Source organism: Ricinus communis, chromosome 10 (genome assembly GCF_019578655.1).
Source record: "Ricinus communis isolate WT05 ecotype wild-type chromosome 10, ASM1957865v1, whole genome shotgun sequence".
In the NCBI taxonomy this organism is placed as follows: Eukaryota; Viridiplantae; Streptophyta; class Magnoliopsida; order Malpighiales; family Euphorbiaceae; genus Ricinus; species Ricinus communis.
Genome location: NC_063265.1, coordinates 15,320,525 through 15,338,960, shown reverse-complemented (window position 1 = coordinate 15,338,960; position 18,436 = coordinate 15,320,525). Strand labels below are relative to the sequence as shown.

The window sequence follows — 18,436 nt, the reverse complement described above, 5'->3', positions numbered from 1 at the left end:
AAATTATTTCTAGAGCTGTGAGGTCCGAATTCGAACCACAATTAAACCCAATTAATCAAAAGAAGAGTTTCTTTTGAAGCAATACATTGATAATCTTTGTAATTCAATTGGATGATTCATCAAAAGGGAAAACCTTGTTTCAAAGGCATTACGCCATCAAATTAGGAAAAGGGTTTCTGATAATTGTGTTGCAAGAATAAAAGAATTATGCTACTGGTATCACAAAGAAATTTTACTCAGACATTGAATACTTTATAAAGAAAACTAAATAAAAATGCCTACCTTCAATTGAATAATAGGTGAATGTACATGACACTAATACCACTCCACGTGCCAACCGACGGCCCCTGTCCTAGCATCTCAAATGCCCCACTTGTCAATCATATTCCTCCATTAACCATCACATGTCTTGTTTTATTTTTTATATATGTATATTTACAGTAAATTTAGAGTGTGTTGGATATAATTTTTACGGATAATAAAATATTGCTTCAAATGTTCTAATGTAACTGCATACTTAAAGTACGAACACGAGATTTTAATTAAACTAGAAATGATATTTACTATTTCATCTATATGTTTTTTAAGTTATATTTTATTTTATTTTAAAATAAAAAATAATTATTACTATTTTTCTCTTTCATGAGATTCAAATAGTGATACTCGCTCTTAAAATAACTTTGGCAAATCGAATTTTACTTATAGGTCAAAAATAGAATGAAGGAAGATTTTGGGAATGAAAAAACTGGATAAGCTAAGAAATTGATCCCATTAGAACAGAAGTTTGTTATCTTGACATTGTTTTCACCTGCTAATTTTGCTAACTAGTAGTAATATATCTCAAGTATGGCTACCTAGTACACTGAGTGCATGACTGGTTAAAGTGGAAAAATAAATGGAGAGAAATAATTAAGGACAAGAGTAGTTGTCATTAGATGTTGAAGGAAAGGAGGTGGCAATGGCATATCCTATGGAAGATGCTAAAAACATGCAACCTCTCCATTTCACTCTGTCTACTTTCTTTTCTTTTCTTTTTGGTTTCTTTTTATAAAACCAAAAAAAGTGCCCACATACTAGACACTACTAGTTAAGTCATCTCACCCTTTTATTGCCTACCTGACCAAGATCACAAGCTCAAAAATTAAAACCTATAACAACCAGCACAATCCTCCTTATGCAAACCCTCTTAGCACTGCACCTTTCCTCCATTACTATGTGAGGCTTTCTTTTCACTACTTTCCCATGGCCACCCCTTCTTTTGGTTTCTTTTTGCTCAGGAAATAAAAGAATGGAGGGGTGGCCATATATACATGGTTCTTGAAAAAGGTAGGGTGTGTGTGTGTGCCTGTGCCTGTGATGTTATTCGTTATGTACTTCTTTGGCTGCTGTGTTTCCTGCTGCAACTCTCTATTATATGTGATTGAGGATTGTACATGGAAAAGTAAATGGCAAGCAAGCTGTGCTCAACAAACCTGAATCGCCTTCTTAATGGCGGTTTCTCTTATAGGGCAACTTCGATCCTTTGGCATTTTCTGTTCCTTCTCTACATGCGAATTGAGCTTGAAGGAAACTTTCACAAGGGCGATTTAGATTATTATGATACATATGCATATGTTTTTCTTTACTTTCTTTTTCTTTTTCTTTTTCCCTGTGATGTGAGAATTATGATTAATGCTTGCTTTATAGCATTTAATCATATGTATGTGTATAGGCCTTTGGCCTAAGTTAATTAGTAATCTGTTATTAATGTCTACTTGTCTGCTTCTTGCTTGATTCAGTTTTAAGCTTAGTTTCTTCTAGTCCTTATGGAGCATTCATGGATGAAAAATATGTGCCTAATCCAAAAAGAAATGGGTTTGTCATGCTCTTACTGTATGATATGATGGCCTATCCATTTTTCTTGGATAGTTAAATCCCTCGTATCAAAATTGACCCCCATAAACTTGTCCCCACCATGGAGAACACACTGAAGCCTCATTTTCTTGGATCGAAATTTTCCTTTTTCTTTGAAAAATAAATGAAGATGATCTCTATATATAGAAATATTGTCTACCGTTTAGGAGGCTAAAGATATAGTTAGAATACGAATAAAAATATGTACATTCCAGCCAATGGATGAGGCAGATTTCTAACATCATATTGTATAACAATATTTAACACCCACATGTTAGATCAGATTGCTTAATTTGAAACAGGGTAACATCAACCTTAGACTAAGGCCAACTTCAACATCTAACTATCCCTGTCTGCTTTTTTTATGCATAATGCACTCATCTTTCTAACTTGCGATCACCCTGTGAGCTATCCTCTGTCAGGTTTGTGTTAGTGGCAGCAAGCCCAAGTTTTGCCTTGGATTATGCTGCTTAGCTTTTCTCGGGCATGCATGTATTAAGCCAGGCTTCGTCATGCTACTTTATTTGTATATGATTCTCTTTAATCCCACCATTACATTACATGTCTGTTAATTTTCTGCATATTCCAGTTCCAGCTACAATTTTGTTTCTTCCCACTGATCCATGCATGTTTTCTGCTTAGTTATTGCGAGATTAAAATCTCTTAATCTGGGAATTCAATTTCTTTGCACCATGATTATTAATTACCATATTACAAGGTTTGTTAGTGCATATTACAGTATGCTTCTCAACTCCATGTGCTTCTAACTTAAGACAAACTCAAAAACCAAATCCTAAACTGATGCTCAATAGAACTGCAAAAATGCAGTGATTAGTGATTAAAGTAGTTGGCTGATTTTTATTTTTATTGCTCATCTCAGATCCTATTTCTGTTCATTTCAGCATTAAATTAAATTTTGCTTTTAAAAAACAGATTTGCTATTCATTCTGTATTTACAATTTAATATAGAAGGTTATAAAATAATAAAAAGGGAATAACAAAATGGAAACCAAATAAACAGTAAGCAAGAACAAAACCAAATAAATTTGGATGTTGTCTTTTGATTAAGATATCTGTAATTGAATTTAACATAATATTATTCAAATATAATATTCAACATTATATTTAGTTAAAATTCATTAAAATTTATAATTTTATAAATTTTTTAAAAGAATTATTAAAGTCTAGAGGCTCATAATTTTGAAGCTTTATAATTCTTAAAAGTTTAAAATTTATTGCTCTTGAATGGATTTTACAAGGATGTTTTTTATATTTGAAATTTTATTATTTTCTTCATATTAAATATTACATAGAAATTCATTGGTACAAAACCTTCAAAAGATAAAAAAATTAAAAAAAAATCAAGATAAGGTATTCAATAAAAATAATACAAAGTAAGATATTTAGTCAAATCAAGAAATATATGATTGAAATAATGCTATGATTGAAATTCATTAAAAAATTAATAATATTTAAAAAAAAGGCATGAGAGAGAAAATAAAAATATATTCTGATATTATATAATATACTAATAAATAATGTGAAATTAATTTTAAGATTTTATCTATTTTGTTAGAGCATTTTCATTACACTTTTTATATATGTCAAACTCTTTATTTTAAATTTTTTTATCATAAAATGAAACCCCAATATATTTTTTATTCTTTAAATATAAAATAGAGAGTCAATTTAATTCTCTATATATGGAGAGTCAAACTTTACTTTCTACTTTTATATTTAATAAATACACTATACTATATATTTAACTTAATTGATATTTGCAGTTCTTGTTTTTTTATTAGTAAAAATAAAAAATAAAACTATTAATATTTATAGAAATAAAGCAATATGTAGAATAAAATATAAAAAGCTATTAGACTTAAATAATATGTTTTATTTTTTATATGTTTATGTTTCTTAAAACACTTTCTATTATAGAAATTATACTATTTAAAATAAAAAGAATTATTATAAAATATTCTTAAAAATTAATTTAGTATATCAATTCTATACAAATTTAATTATATAAAATTTTAAATTAAATTTTATTCCATTTAAAAAATAAAAAATTTAAATTTATAAATAAATTTTATATATTTTATAATTTTCAAGGAAGTAAAAGGTGAGTAAATATTTGTCATAAAAAGGATAATTTGGGAAAAACCTAGCTTAGCTTAGCTGTGACAGATCAAGAAGGTCCAAAAGGACCCTGTCCTAGAATTCTCATCTCAACAATCTTTGTATTGTGTTGTGTGTTACATTTTTGGCAAAGATTGAAAAATGAAATAAGTATGGAGGTGTTAATTGTAAATATGCCACAGCATTTAATTCACTTGCATATTTACATATCCTGCCATTTATTAAATTTTTCTTTTTCAAGAAAAAAATAAATAAAAATCACTCTATCCCATAGTTAGTCATTTCGCCTCCCTTTCTATTTTTCTCCTTTCATCTCTTTCACTCTATCTCCTCAAAAATCAAATTCAAAATCGAAATCAAAATAAATCAAATAAAAAAGAAAAGAAAAATCCATCTCAAGTTCAATCTCGTTCTCAATTTCTCCCTTTCAAATTCACATTCTATTCAAAATTAAATTCCAATCCTCATGCCCTACATCTGATTCTGAGGTAGGCTGCCTCCCCCAAAACCCTAGAATCAAACCCTCAGTTTTGATGATTTTTTATTTAATTTTTGTTTCGGTGTTTGCAGTTGATTTGTGGATATGAAGAGAGAGGTAGGTGCTTTTGATGGTGGAATTCAATTTGAGTCTGAGTCGCAACAAGCTCAAGATAGCAACAACAACAACAACTGTAAGAGATTTAAAGTTGTTAATGGTTTTTTTGTTTATTCTCGATTGAGAAAGAATAAACCTAGTAGTCGTGAATGTCATGATGACAAAGATCGAAAGTGCCAACAAATAATTCAAACTGTAAGTGAAGTAGAAACAGTAAATAAAGACCCACAAGTTAAAGATGTATCTAGAGAGTTATCTCTTTGCAATGTACAATTACCCATTTGTAAAATTGAATCATTCAGTGAGCCTAGTAGAGTAATTCTAGCTAACGAAGGTGGGACTGAGGATACTGAGCGAAAGTTGGCTCATGTTGGTACTGAGGGAAAGAGTAATAAATTGAGACAGTTAACGAGGTCGAATTTTACGTTAAAAGTGGAGCCTGTGGAAGTTAAGGTCAATGGATTAGAAACTATTGATAGTGAAATGATTTCTAAAGTTGATGTTGAGATGATTGCTGAAGGAAGTGCGTTGACCCCTCCTAAGAAGAATTTGGAGTTGAAAATGTCAAAAAAGATTGCGTTGGATAATATACCTATGACTGTCAAGGAGTTATTTGAGACTGGTTTGCTTGAAGGGGTACCAGTCGTTTACATGGGCGGCAAAAAGGTTTATTTTCTTTGACTCCTTATTTTGATGTAGTTCATTATTGTTTCCTGTTTGCATTTTCTTGATTTTGTTTTCTTTGGGAACTTTAGTTTCAGGCATTTTGTCTTCGAGGGACGATCAAAGATGTAGGAATTCTGTGTTATTGTTCATTCTGCAAAGGATGCAGGGTAATATTTTTTTCCTTTCCTTTTTTCAGTAATGTAGTTTAACATGCCAATTATGTCCATGAGGTGATGGTTTCCTTATTGACTTCTTCCTTTCTTTCAATTAATTTTAGGTTATTCCGCCTTCCCAGTTTGAGATTCATGCCATCAAACAATACAGACGTGCAGCACAGTACATTTGTTTTGAGAATGGGAAGAGCTTGCTTGATGTACTGAATGCATGCAGGAATTCTCCTCTGGATTCATTGGAAGCAACTATTCAAAGTGCCATTAGTGGTTTGCCAAAAGAGAAGACTTTCACCTGTAAGAGATGCAAAGGTGCGATTTTCTCTTAAAATTTCACTTCAACTTCTGTCAAATGATGAAAGCTTCCTGATCATATTGGAGTCTTCTCATTATTTCTTTCGGTATTAAATTTCTAGGTACATATCCCACAATTCTTGTTGGCAAAGTAGGCCCCTTATGCAGTTCATGCGTGGAGTCGAAGGAATCAAATGGAAGCCCAGCTTGTGAAACTAATATAAAGTCTAGGTATGAAGTTTCTTTTTTATGTTCTGTCTGCTTGGTAATACTTGGTGTTTGGTGAAGTGGGGCTACAGATCTTCTCTGATTTTGCAAAAGCTTGGTATCTTAGTTAGCCTCACTACACTTCTGTTTGGAATTATTTTTCATTGGACAACAGTAGGATTATTTCTCCCATAATATATATGAACCATGTAGTATATATGTGTTATGGGATGATCTAAAGTTGGCGTTTATCAAATTTTACTGGTGCTGATATTTTGAATCTCTCAGAAAACAGAGTTAAGAAGATATCTCCTTTTCCATATCCATATGTCACCTTAACCGTATCTCTTAGTTGGGATTTGTTGAACATTGATGCCTCCAATGTTGTCATGTTTACCTCTAATGAACTTGCCATTGGGGATCTTTTTTTGGCTAGTTTGTTGACTTGATGAGATATATGTAGATTGGTGTTAACATTTTCAGACCACTTTCTTTTGTCAATTTCATTTTGATAGTTTTACGTAGTAAACTGAAGGACTTCCTAATAAAAGGAAATAGTTTCATAATTGGTTAAAGATGGTAGCATCCTATAATTGTTTCCCAAGGTATTTCAGTGGTGAAATTCTTTTTCTTTTTCCTTTTTTCTTTTTCAATTAAACTTATGTCATGATATGATAAATAAATGAACTTAAAGTTTAGAGAAACTTTATGTTCTTTTTTTAGCTTTAATGTACCAAAAGTGGGAGAGCAGGAGTAGACTGTAGGAAGAGAGTCGAGGTTTGAATCTGTATCTATATCGCCTACCTAAATGCTTTTAGTATTTTATCCATGACCATTAGTGCCAATTATTCTCCATCCAATTTGAATGAATACCTCATGGAAGTATGCATGTAGAATCATTCTAATTTCCTGTATCTATTATTTTCAGCTTAGTTGAACAAGTTTTCTCCGTGGAATCCTCTGGAAGTGCTTCTGTTTCTACCCTATCACAAGATAATACTCAAAGGAAGATAACAAGAAAGTTGGTATCCTTTTGCATCTTGTATTTTTTTGTTGTTGCACATAGATTTAATATTCTTCTTCTCAACTTTAGGTTTGTTAGTTCTTTGTTACAATGCTTATGGATACGCAAAGCGTATTCAAGTGAGATTTCTTTCTCCAACTTCTTAAGTTGTGCATGGTAGTATTTTCTAGCACTCACATTGTCTTCTATGTTACTTCCATTCTGCATTATTTCAGGTCAGCAGAATCAGATTTGAAAGTGAAGTTGTCTAGTACTACTCCTATGCGCAAGTCTTCAAGAACAAAGAGTCGATGGATGATAATTCCAAAGTTGGTATCTTATTTATCATACTTCTAACTTGGTGTAGCATATGGATGGCCTAAGTTTTAGTTTTCCATTTGGGGCAAGTAATTAATCTTTGTTGAAAAACCATAAGGGAAGATACAGATATACATTAAGCGGTGTTTCTTGTGTTTTTGATTGGTGTTATTGTCGTTTAGAGATGTTGTTATAAGCATTTATCTTAATTGATTCAGGTCACCTGAACCAGTATCAGTCATCAAACCCTCCAAAAGTGCTTCTGCATATCTCTCTTCAGGGAAAAGGAAGCAATGGAAGTTCACTCCAAGGTTGGATTTGTTTCATCATGTAGATTTGTTATTTGGCATAGAATGTTCCAGCTTTAGTCTTCTCTCTCTTTCTGTCAAATAAATAATATTTTTGGTTCTCAAACGGCATATAAACGGGAACATGAGAGATAGTTGTTTTGATATGGTATTGTTCGTAGACACTTTCCTTTTTTCTTTTCCTTTTCCTTAGCATATTTCTGCCCTATTTGGTTTTCAGGTCTTCAAAACCAGCTACAGTGTCGAAATCCTTGAATAGTGCATTGTTCAGAAGTTGGTTCCTTTCTTCCCCTTCTCTTGCCCAGCCTCTTTTTTTCTCTGTTCTTGAGTATTATTATCATGGGAAGTAATCTTGTCTTTTGTACATTTTTTTCTCAAGAGATCAGAGGTTGCATAAATTGGTTTTTGAGGATGGTGGATTGCCTGATGGAACTGAAGTAGCATACTATGCTCGTGGACAGGTGATTGATTTAAATGTCATTTATGCATATAGGTTTAGGCCTTCTTTATGGTGTAAAATAAATAATTCTTTTGTGCAGAAATTGCTTATGGGTTACAAAAGGGGGTTTGGAATTCTTTGTTGTTGCTGCAACTGTGAGGTACTTCTAAGTTCTTGAACTTCATGGTTTCTTAATCTTTTATAAGACATGTTAGCATTTTTTATAACTGATGTGCAGGTCAGCCCTTCAACATTTGAAGCTCATGCAGGCTGGGCCACTCGTAAAAAGCCGTAAGTTTGAGATGAGATCTTTTAATAGCTTTTGATGTTCAAGCCTTTGACTCCACCCACTTGGTACATGTCTAAAGTGGTAATTGTGTTTTTTTGACAGCTATGCCTATATTTACACTTCTAATGGTGTATCACTTCATGAACTGGCTATATCACTATCAAAAGGTCGCAAGTATTCTGCCAGAGACAATGATGACCTATGCATTGTCTGTGCAGATGGTGGGAGTCTTATTCTTTGTGATGGATGCCCAAGGGCCTTTCATAAAGGTGAATGTGATTTCTATTATCATTAGGATATGCAGTCCCTTTTCAAACTTTACAGGTTTGATTTTTTTTTTTCTTTGGATATTTTCATAAATCAGTAAATACTTCATTCTGAATAAACCAATCATTGATTTCAAAAAATATTGTCTTCCATTAGTTTTGGTATGTAGCTGTCTTCCTTGTTCTTTAGTAATTTTTTGGGGATGCGATGTGGTTCAAATTTAGTTGTCTTCCATATGATGTTGGTCAGAATTACTTTATCACCTTTTAATAGATCTGCTAGAAAACAGATATTATCTGTGACTTACATAGTGGGGAGTGAGACTTGGGAGTGTTGAGGGGCTCAGACATATTATACTTTTGTATTTATTGTGCACCTGTGTGCATGGAACAGGAAGATTGCTTAACTCTTTCCTGCTTAGTCGTTTGATTTATATTTCTCTTCATAAGATATAGGGGAAAAGTGGGTGGTGGAATCATCCTTTTCTAAGTTATATATAACTTTTCCTAAGGATGCCAAAGACTTATGATATGCTCTGGTTCCTAGAGACCAGGGGAGTTAGCTCAGAAAACACTATAAGATGTCTTTATAGTTTAATTCCAGAGCAATGATCTGCATCAGTTGGTTTTGACAAATAAAATTTCTTGACCTATGTAGGATGTGCATCTCTTTCAAGTATTCCCCGTGGTAAATGGTTTTGCCAGTTTTGCCAGAATATGTTCCAAAGAGAAAAGTTTGTAGAACATAATGCCAATGCTGTTGCAGCTGGAAGGATTTCAGGAGTTGATCCTATAGAACAGATAACTCAGAGATGTATTCGTATTGTCAAAAACATAGAAGCAGAGCTTACCGGATGTGTTCTATGCAGGTAAAGTTTACACTGTTTTTAGACTGAAAATTTTGAAGCATAAGGACTATGATATGACTCATTAGTTCTGTTGTGCAATTTGTACTGAGCTTTGTTTCTATTAATCATTTGTTCTTGTCCATTAACTCCTGCTTGTGTAGATATTTAGTTATACTTTAAAATCTTCTTGTGCAGAGGCTATGATTTTAGCAGATCTGGATTTGGCCCACGCACCATCATTCTATGTGATCAGGTAATTTTCTTTGGCATCTTATGCTTTTGATTGCATGTGCTTTGTACACAACATTTCAATTCTGAGTTGCTTGCATATCTAAATTTAGTTGGAAGGTGTTTTTCATGTTCTCAATGTTATATTGTTTCAAGTTGGGCCTCATTTGAATTTCTTGCATATTTAAATTTAACTGGAAGGTGTTTTCATGTTATATTTTTGTCGCATTGGGCTGTACTTTGATATATGGAGTTGCATTTATCAGTAATTTGTTGTATCCATCAGACAAATGTTCATTACTCTTTTCTTATTCTTTTGTGACAGTGTGGGAAGGAATTTCATGTGGGCTGTTTAAGGAGTCATAAAATCGCAAATTTGAAGGTTTGTGCTTGTATGATTTTTGCTTCTTTCTTTTAACAAAGATTCACAGCATCCATTCAGTTTCCTGTCCAATGGGCACACTTCACTGTGGTTGAAATTTTTGCTGCTACTTGTTTGGTAGGAATTGCGAAGGAAGTGGTTTGTTGCCCAATGGGCAGTTGCTGGCTCGTGAAGCCGAAATAATCCCAAACAAACTTTTGGAAGTTGTGATGAAGAAGAATGAGGAGAAAGGTTTGGAAACGGTTAATAATATTGATGTGAGGTTTGGAAACGGTTGAAATGTTACTTTGCTCTTGCAGATCTTTCAATTTTGTTGAGATACTGTTGTGTGTGCCTGGATGCATGTGGATATGCAATATTTCAAGCAGACAATTTTGTTTTTGTTTGTGTGGGGCATGTGGATATGCAATATTTATATGCTATTATTTTAGTTGACAAGACTATGTAGGATATTTTTCCATGATTTACAATACCATTCATGCTTTAATGCGTTTGTGAAAAAATTGTGCTGGCGGCTCGTGAAATTACTATTTTTTATTTATTTCAGGAATGCTTTGATCCTATAGTAGATACAACTGGGCGTGACCTTATTCCTCTGATGGTTTATGGGTAAGCTACAAAAATACTTGTAAATACATTGATATATGGTTATGCAGAATATTTTTCCTGTTTTGAGCATTATTATTTTTGTATTGATTACCTACCCCTCTATCAATTAGCTAAAAGTCTCTTCATCTCTGTCTCCCTGATAGGAAGAATTCAAAGGGTCAAGATTATGGGGGAATGTACTGTGCAGTATTGATGGTCAAGTAAGCAATAGACTTATATGTCTAAGCTAGGTTTAATATCAATGTCTGAAAGTTGACAACATTATATCTTTCTAAATGTGCAGCTCGTTTGTTGTATCAGCTGCAATAGTTCGAATATTCGGGCAAGAAGTTGCAGAACTTCCCTTAGTTGCAACTAGTAATGGTAACCATGGGAAGGTAGGGTTAGCTTGTCCTGCATTGCGGCATATCAGTGCAATTTTATATATTTCTTTCTTTTCAGGCTATCATTATACAGAAACTAGTTTTTTATTTTCTTTCCCTTTTTCCCACAACAGTTTGCTTATTTAATAATTGGCCCGATTGTGTTTGGTGAAATTATGTTACTGTTGCAACCATGGGTATATGGTGCTTTGTGAGTTTTTAATTATGGGAACAAATTAATTTTAGTCTTTAATTATGGGAACAAATAAATTATTTTTAGTCTTTAATTATGGGAACAAATTATTTTTGCAGGGCTATTTCCAATTGTTATTCTCATTCATTGAGAAGTTGTTGGCATATTTAAAAGTGCACAGTATTGTGCTCCCAGCTGCGGAAGAGGCGGAGTCTATATGGACTGATAAATTTGGTTTTCAGAAGATAAAACCAGATCAGGTATGTGAATTGTACATGTGCATATATATTCACATGCATATCTTTATAATCCTACATTTCTGCTTATGCTCTGCCTGGATGTTGAAATTATATCTACCATGCACTGCAGCTTAGCAAATATAGAAAAAGCTGCTGTCAGATATTGACCTTCAAAGGGACGTCTATGCTACAGAAAGCGGTTCCTCCTTGTAGAATTGTTAATCAAAATACCGAGCCAATAGGAGTACTGTAAAGAAGTGGTATGAGCTATTTTTTTTTTTCTTTTTTTTTTTGATGAAGGAAAAGAAGCTTAGTGTTAACATTTCTATTTTTTTTTAATTTTTGAAAAATGTGTGTAAATACTTAGGTATTTGAGGAGGTATATATGTGACAAGTCTTTTCTACCTTTATTGAATCTGGAGGTAGCAAATCCATCTCGTTTGTACTGATCACTTTCTCATACTTGTGATAAAATCTCATCCGCTGGATGTTCTTTAGTTTAAAAATCATCCTCAACAAGAGCAAGAAAATTTCATGAGAAATGGGATTATTGATGCCAATTTCAATGTGCTGAGTTGAGTCATTGCATTCCAAGTCATTTTTAGTTGGAGATTGTCTGTTATAATGTTCAAAATACAGTGGGAGAAGGGTGGAATGCCCTTGGTTTAAATTGTCAATTTCTTGCATTGGAAGTTACATAATTGGAAGCCGCCCTTTCCAATTTGAGAAACTTGATTCAAGGGTTTCAGGATCCTTTTTCCATATTTTGGCCACCACCCCACACTAGAAAGTTGCCACAAAGTGTCTAAGCAAGCAATGTAATTTTCCATATAATTAGTTTTTCATCAACGTGTGATGCGTTTCTACTCATTATGATGAGTTATAATGAGTTTTTCATCAACGTGGATATGAAATTGTTCAAAAAATTTACAATTTACATGTGACGCATTAATTTATAATAGTGTGTAATATTGGCTAATCTCCCAATTTGCTTTAATAATGATTGAGATTCTTTTAATGGTGTCAATAAGCCTGAGTAAAACACATGCAAAACAAGCACTTGCCTTCCTTTCATGATGACCATAATCTCTCTTTAAGTTTTTATCTTGTGTTAGCGTATGTATGTTCCTAAGTTCAAATCTTCCAATTTCCTCTTTAGCATTATCTTTTCAGCACCATTACTATTAAAGCAGGAAGGTGTAATCATCATCACATGAACAAGCATCACTCTAGACCCATACATTCCTTACCTCCTACGTCAATCATCACTCTCCCCTAAACGTTAATTGAAAAAAAAAAAAAAAAAACTATATATCATCCACATCACTCCCTCTCTACTTTCCTCCAAATTAACAAACATACAAAAACTTCAACAAACATCTAATCCATTTAGTATGGGAATTAGACCTCTCTCATTTTGGCTCCTTGCCTCTGCCATTGCTCTACTTTCAATTTTACTTTCTCTCTATGCAATCCCTTCTTCCCCTTCAACAAACGCTTCTGTAAGTATCCAAGATGCTTTCCAACTTGCCATTCTCAAAAGGGTTATCAAGAAAAGTGGTTTACAGGAGGTTTTACAATTGATCTTGTCTAGACACCACCACCACCGAAGGAGGCCTAAGGTCAAATGTGACAAGAATTCATGGAGGTCTAGGCTTATATACCGATTCAAAAAGCTAATATACTGTTATAAAGTATCATATATATTGACAGTAGACTTAAAAGGTTGTGGGAATTTTAGCAGTATTCAGAAGGCCATTGATGTTGTCCCAGATTTTAGTCCATCCCCAACACTCATCATAATTGATTCTGGTACTTACAGGTCACTTTCTTGCACTTAAGTTTCCTTCTTTACTCTGCACATATATGGAAGAAAAAACTGTTTGATAACATAAGATACGCATTACTGAAGTTGATCACCAAAACTGGTAGCAGGGAGAAGGTGGTAGTGCATACTAGCAAAACAAACATAATACTTCAAGGCCAAAGTTATATGAACACTGCCATAGAGTGGAATGATACTGCAAATTCTACTGGAGGAACTGTTTATAGTGCTTCAGTTGCCATCTTTGCACCTAACTTCACAGCTTACAATATTAGCTTTAAGGTATCTTTGTTGTCTTCTTAGTTTTCTTTTGAAAGAAAATATTATCATTTTTGGACTCGAGTGTTCCATTAAATTACTAGCTACATAATCGGGCTCTAATGGTGAAAATCTTGTGTAATATATTTTTCTACGAAAAGAATACAGCTCCTAATCCATCTCCAGGAGAAGTTGGGGGGCAGGCAGTCGCAATTAGAGTAGGAGGTGATCAAGCTGCATTCTATGGGTGTGGATTCTATGGAGCCCAAGACACCCTTAATGATGATCATGGAAGGCATTATTTTAAAGAATGTTACATCCAAGGATCTATTGATTTCATATTTGGAAATGCTAGATCTCTTTTTGAGGTAGATTCATCTCTAATCAACCATATATTCTGTTACATAAGGCATTTGGCTTTGGAAGCAAGCTTGCTGTCATTTTATTTTAATGCATATGCAAAGTCAGAAAACAAATCATTGTTTTGTAGTATCATTATTTAGAAGGTAAGAACCAACAAATTCAATGAATCTTTAAAATTAATAATGAATTATGAATCCATTTTACCTGTGATCGACAGCATTTTCACTTTGTGTTAAAAAAACGACTCTAGTACCATTAAATTAAGCCCCTGTTTAGGAACACAGTAGCTAAACCTGTTTTTCGAAAAAAAAGAGTTCTTTCTTTTTCTTGTCTTGAGTTTACAAAATTGCTATTAAAAAGAAAACAAGTAAGTCGATACTCTTATGAAAAATGAATAGACAGAAATAGTTTATAACTAAATAAATAAATAAAATCAGTTAAATCAGAAAAAAAAATTTATATCTTTTGACATCCAGCAATAATCAGAAACATGCCTTGATTTATGTTATAACAGCACTATTGTATATAAATATGCAATCCAAAGAGTTTATTGTTCTTTCTAGAAAAGTGACATATTTATTTCAATTGACAAACTAAGAAACTATTTTCATGGCAGGGTTGCATAATAAATTCCATAGCAAAGCCTACTAGAGGGGGAGTGAGTGGATCAATTACAGCTCAAGCAAGGCAATCAATGAGCGAGCAAACTGGGTTTTCCTTTGTGAGTTGCAGCATAAGGGGAACAGGGAAAGTATGGCTTGGAAGAGCATGGGGTGCCTATGCAACAGTAGTCTTCTCTAAAACTTACATGTCCAATGCTATATCTTCAGATGGATGGAATGATTGGAGAGACCCTTCTAGAGACCAGTCTGTGGTCGATCCCACTTTTTAATGCCCCATCAACTTTTTCCAAGAAATTATTATATAGAATCTGCACATCTGCCGTCCCTCTTACATGCTATCTATGAGAGGACTGCTGCATGTGCTGTTGCTATCTAATTATTCTTTTTCTCTATAACCCAATTCTTTCCCATCTTTTGTTTTTTCCTTTTCCTGGCATTGTTGTTGATTTTGGGTGGTGTTCATTTTCTTTCCATTTTTCTTCTCTTTGCAGGACAGTGTTCTTTGGGGAGTATGGGTGTTATGGACCTGGAGCTAACTACATATATAGAGTGCCTTATGCCAAGCAGTTAAGTCAATATGAAGCAGCTACTTACATGGATATTTCATACATAGATGGAAATCACTGGCTTCATAATTATCAAAAATCTGTGCACAACTTTCCTGATAATGATGATGATGATGATAGGCTTGTAGAATTCATACAGGCTTACTGATATATATGTATGTTTATTGTGTAGTTAATCAATGATTCATGTTAGAGATATAGAGAGAGAGAGAGACATTAATTTGACATGATGACAATAAAAAAAGAAGGAAGGGTGAAATTACTGTTACATTACCCCAAGTCTTTGTTTCTTTTCATGTTAGTTTTAGGAGTAAAGGATAATAATAAAAACTTGCAAATAAAGGAATTTGCCATTGACGAGGAGTTGTAGTTTTCTGTCTGATATGGATTATTGACATACTGTCTACAAAGTTTGGTCGTGATTTCCTGACTAATCAAATCATTTGTCCTCAACCACTCCAAAGATCATCTCATCTCAAACTACTTCTTCATCGTGACCACCTACTTTTCTTTTCCCCCTCTTGGGAAAAGGGTAAAAGAAAACCCTTGAATTTTTTGAGAGAAGTTCATTAAAAATTTTATATTTACTTTGCCACAATTAAAATGGTTTAGTTAAATTTAAAATTCATTTTAATTTACACTGTTAATTAAACTTGTTCAACATATATGTTGGATCGGATTTAATCGGACTCTCATTTTTCATATCTTGTCTCGAGTCTATTGGCATTTTTCAGATTTTTTTTTTTGAAAAAATTTCTCAGACTGTTATTGTCACGATCCGATCTGTGGATCTGTGGATCCGTGACCGGCACTAGGAAATAGATAGGCGTAAAATCCCGTAGTAAACCTGACCAATCACTAACTTATCAAATCTCAATCTAATAGCATTGATCCACAAACAACCTTAACCATCAGGTTCTACATATTTAGAATGTGAACTGCCTACATGAATAGGCAAGACCGAAATTTATATGAAATTACAAAATGATAAATCTGAAATTTCTACTGGAGATTCTAGAACTATAGAAGTCAACATATCAATAAATATATCAATTATATTAACCCGAAGATGAATGAATCGGGTTGTTAGATAAAAAGCACCGCAACTAAACTAACCACCACACGAATATAGCTAAATTTTCGAGAGTTAAAATCATATATCCAAAAATAATTACAAACACTTCAATAACACATTTATTTAATTTAAAATAAGCATTAAGTCATGCAAAAATATACATGTCACGCCATGCTTAAATAAAAATAAATTTCACATACCACATGATAAGTACTACTTGACCGTAGTGATCGGAGTACTTGACGGGAACCTTAATAACTGCTAATGGCTTCTCAGGTGGGCCTGAGTGTGATCCTTAAATCTAGTGGTCGGCATTAACTAAGCACGAAGAAGATGCAACACTAGGGACCTTTACTCCGGCAACTCACAGAGTTAAACTCGACCAGGGCAAAACCCTAAACCATTATTCTATTATCTGACTCAAAATTTATATCAATCAACACGATGCAATCCATCGGTGGCATGTTCGTCGCGTCGTCATCCCGAGCCAACATGCAATCACAATAGCCATAATGCAGAAATGAAACGTATATAAACAGTAAATAAATAAATAATTAAAATATTAATCATTTAATTAGAGATATTACGTAAAAATCTTATCTAATCATGGGAATAATTTAATCAGAAAAGTAAAACATTTGACAATTAAACCTAGGATTAGACTCGGTCTTTGAAGCCATGCGTATTTTGGACTCTATCGAAAGACCTTGTAAAAGACTTCAAATATACCGCGATAAATTAACGAAAGTCGGGTCACTAAAACTGCAATAATTTTTCCGACTCCACAACACAACACAATCACGACTATTGGCAGACAGTCCGAAAAATTATTTATTTTAACTAATAAACCTCACATAATTTTTCTAAAATTCAACACAACAATTAAACACATAAGTTTTATCAATGACTTCTAAAATCAATGGGCCAAAAGAATTCCGACCGGGACGGCTTTCACGCTTACTCCACCACGCCGGTCCCATTGGCGTGCAATTTCGGCGGCAGACGATACCGAAGAGACATGACGGCGACGGATCTGGATTCGACCGATCATCCGAGATTCTTGCTGTTGATCTGGTCGATTTTGACAAGAGTCCGATCGATGTCGCGAAGTGGTACCATTGGAAAGCTTGAAAGCCGAGGAGGAAGTCCTGGATATGTCCTCACGATCGTTATTCTCTCTCCACCACGAACTTCCAACTTCGGCCACCATTTATGACACCACCACCGCTAAAATGAAGCTTAGGCTTCGCCACTGGGGATCGATAGTCATGCTAATGTCTCGCGGCTTGCTCTTTCTCGCCTGAACGGGCCTCTTCGTGTGCCGGCTTGCACATTCCACACTAACACGGGCAAAACCGCCTGGTAGTCGGACGATACCCCATACATTACACCACCTACCACCAGACGACACACAAACTTGACAATCGCGCCCTCTCTCTCTCTTCTTTTTCCTTTCTCCTTTCTTTTTTTCTCTATATCAACATTTAGTCCTTGAACTTTTCTTCTTTACTATTTAGTCCCTCAACTTTTTTAATTACTAACAATCTCGCCCTATAAAATTTTCAATTAACCCTTAGACTTTTCTTTAGCTTTTCAGTTAAGCCCTTAACTATTTAATTTGGACCAAATTAGAATTATTATAAATATATAGTTACTTATTTACCCTTACTTTTAAATGTAAAATAACCAAAGCGCCATTGCCAACACATTTAATTATAAAAATACCAACCATATAAATTTTCATTAAAACCCCATATTAATAAAATTATATTTTAAATCCTTATTCCAAGATAAATTTTCAATTTAATCCTAACACACAATTAATTTAATTAATCAATTTGCTAAATATTTTTCAATTAAAATTAACACCATTAGCTAATTAAAATGCTATTTTCCCAATAATGGTTATAAAATATTTTTTACTAATTCTTTTATAACTTTCAAATATATATAAATTAATCTATACATTAAAGTATAATCTATTTTCTAAAATATTTACTTTAACTAATTTCTTAAAAATCAAACAAATTAGATATACAAAATAACTCTCGTATGTTGTCTAGTATTAAAATTCTATTTAAATCATTCCAATTAAATCAAATAAAAATAAAGTAAAATAAATTTAAATAAAAACTCATTTATTAACTATTACTAATATTATTATTATCAAAAGAAAATCTCGAGTATTACAGTTATCTATAACTAAATTGAAGATAATTAAGATTTTGCAATTTCACCAAGAGTTATAATCATAAAATGCAAAGAAGAGACTTAAAGA

At 33.3% G+C, this 18,436-nt stretch overlaps 2 protein-coding genes across 3 annotated transcripts; both read left to right on the top strand.

The window, feature by feature from the left end:
* Nucleotides 1–4,167: 4,167 nt before the first annotated feature.
* Nucleotides 4,168–11,897, top strand: LOC8283940. The gene is given in 22 exon segments (XM_048369592.1): nt 4,168–4,520; nt 4,603–5,293; nt 5,383–5,460; nt 5,571–5,775; nt 5,880–5,988; nt 6,893–6,985; nt 7,204–7,296; nt 7,504–7,596; nt 7,814–8,054; nt 8,133–8,192; nt 8,271–8,323; nt 8,424–8,590; nt 9,246–9,456; nt 9,631–9,688; nt 9,989–10,052; nt 10,055–10,104; nt 10,204–10,302; nt 10,593–10,654; nt 10,798–10,854; nt 10,938–11,031; nt 11,329–11,469; nt 11,579–11,897. Coding segments are annotated over 21 exon segments (2,829 nt in total). The 5' UTR covers nt 4,168–4,520; nt 4,603–4,615; the 3' UTR covers nt 11,702–11,897.
* Nucleotides 11,898–12,096: 199 nt separating this feature from the next.
* LOC8283941 (probable pectinesterase 15) lies at nt 12,097–15,446 on the top strand. 2 transcript variants are annotated; one of them, XM_015719356.3, is made up of 5 exons: nt 12,097–13,270; nt 13,384–13,555; nt 13,693–13,899; nt 14,511–14,761; nt 15,009–15,446. In XM_015719356.3, the coding sequence occupies exons 1-5, from the start codon at nt 12,843–12,845 to the stop codon at nt 15,229–15,231; spliced, it is 1,281 nt and encodes a 426-aa protein (XP_015574842.1). In that variant the 5' UTR covers nt 12,097–12,842; the 3' UTR covers nt 15,232–15,446. The 2 variants fall into 2 exon arrangements, with proteins under 2 accessions (XP_015574842.1, XP_015574843.1); XM_015719357.3 differs by having other exon boundaries at nt 14,511–14,768; nt 15,009–15,279.
* The last annotated feature ends 2,990 nt before the right edge of the window (nt 15,447–18,436 follow it).

Bases quoted from the DNA above. Each gene is read 5' to 3' on its own strand.
- LOC8283941 (XM_015719356.3), top strand. From the start codon at position 12,843: ATGGGAATTAGACCTCTCTCATTTTGGCTCCTTGCCTCTGCCATTGCT. The intron at 13,900-14,510 runs GTAGATTCATCT...TTTTCATGGCAG, and splicing joins ATGCTAGATCTCTTTTTGAG to GGTTGCATAATAAATTCCAT. The intron at 14,762-15,008 runs GTCTGTGGTCGA...TTCTCTTTGCAG, and splicing joins AGAGACCCTTCTAGAGACCA to GACAGTGTTCTTTGGGGAGT.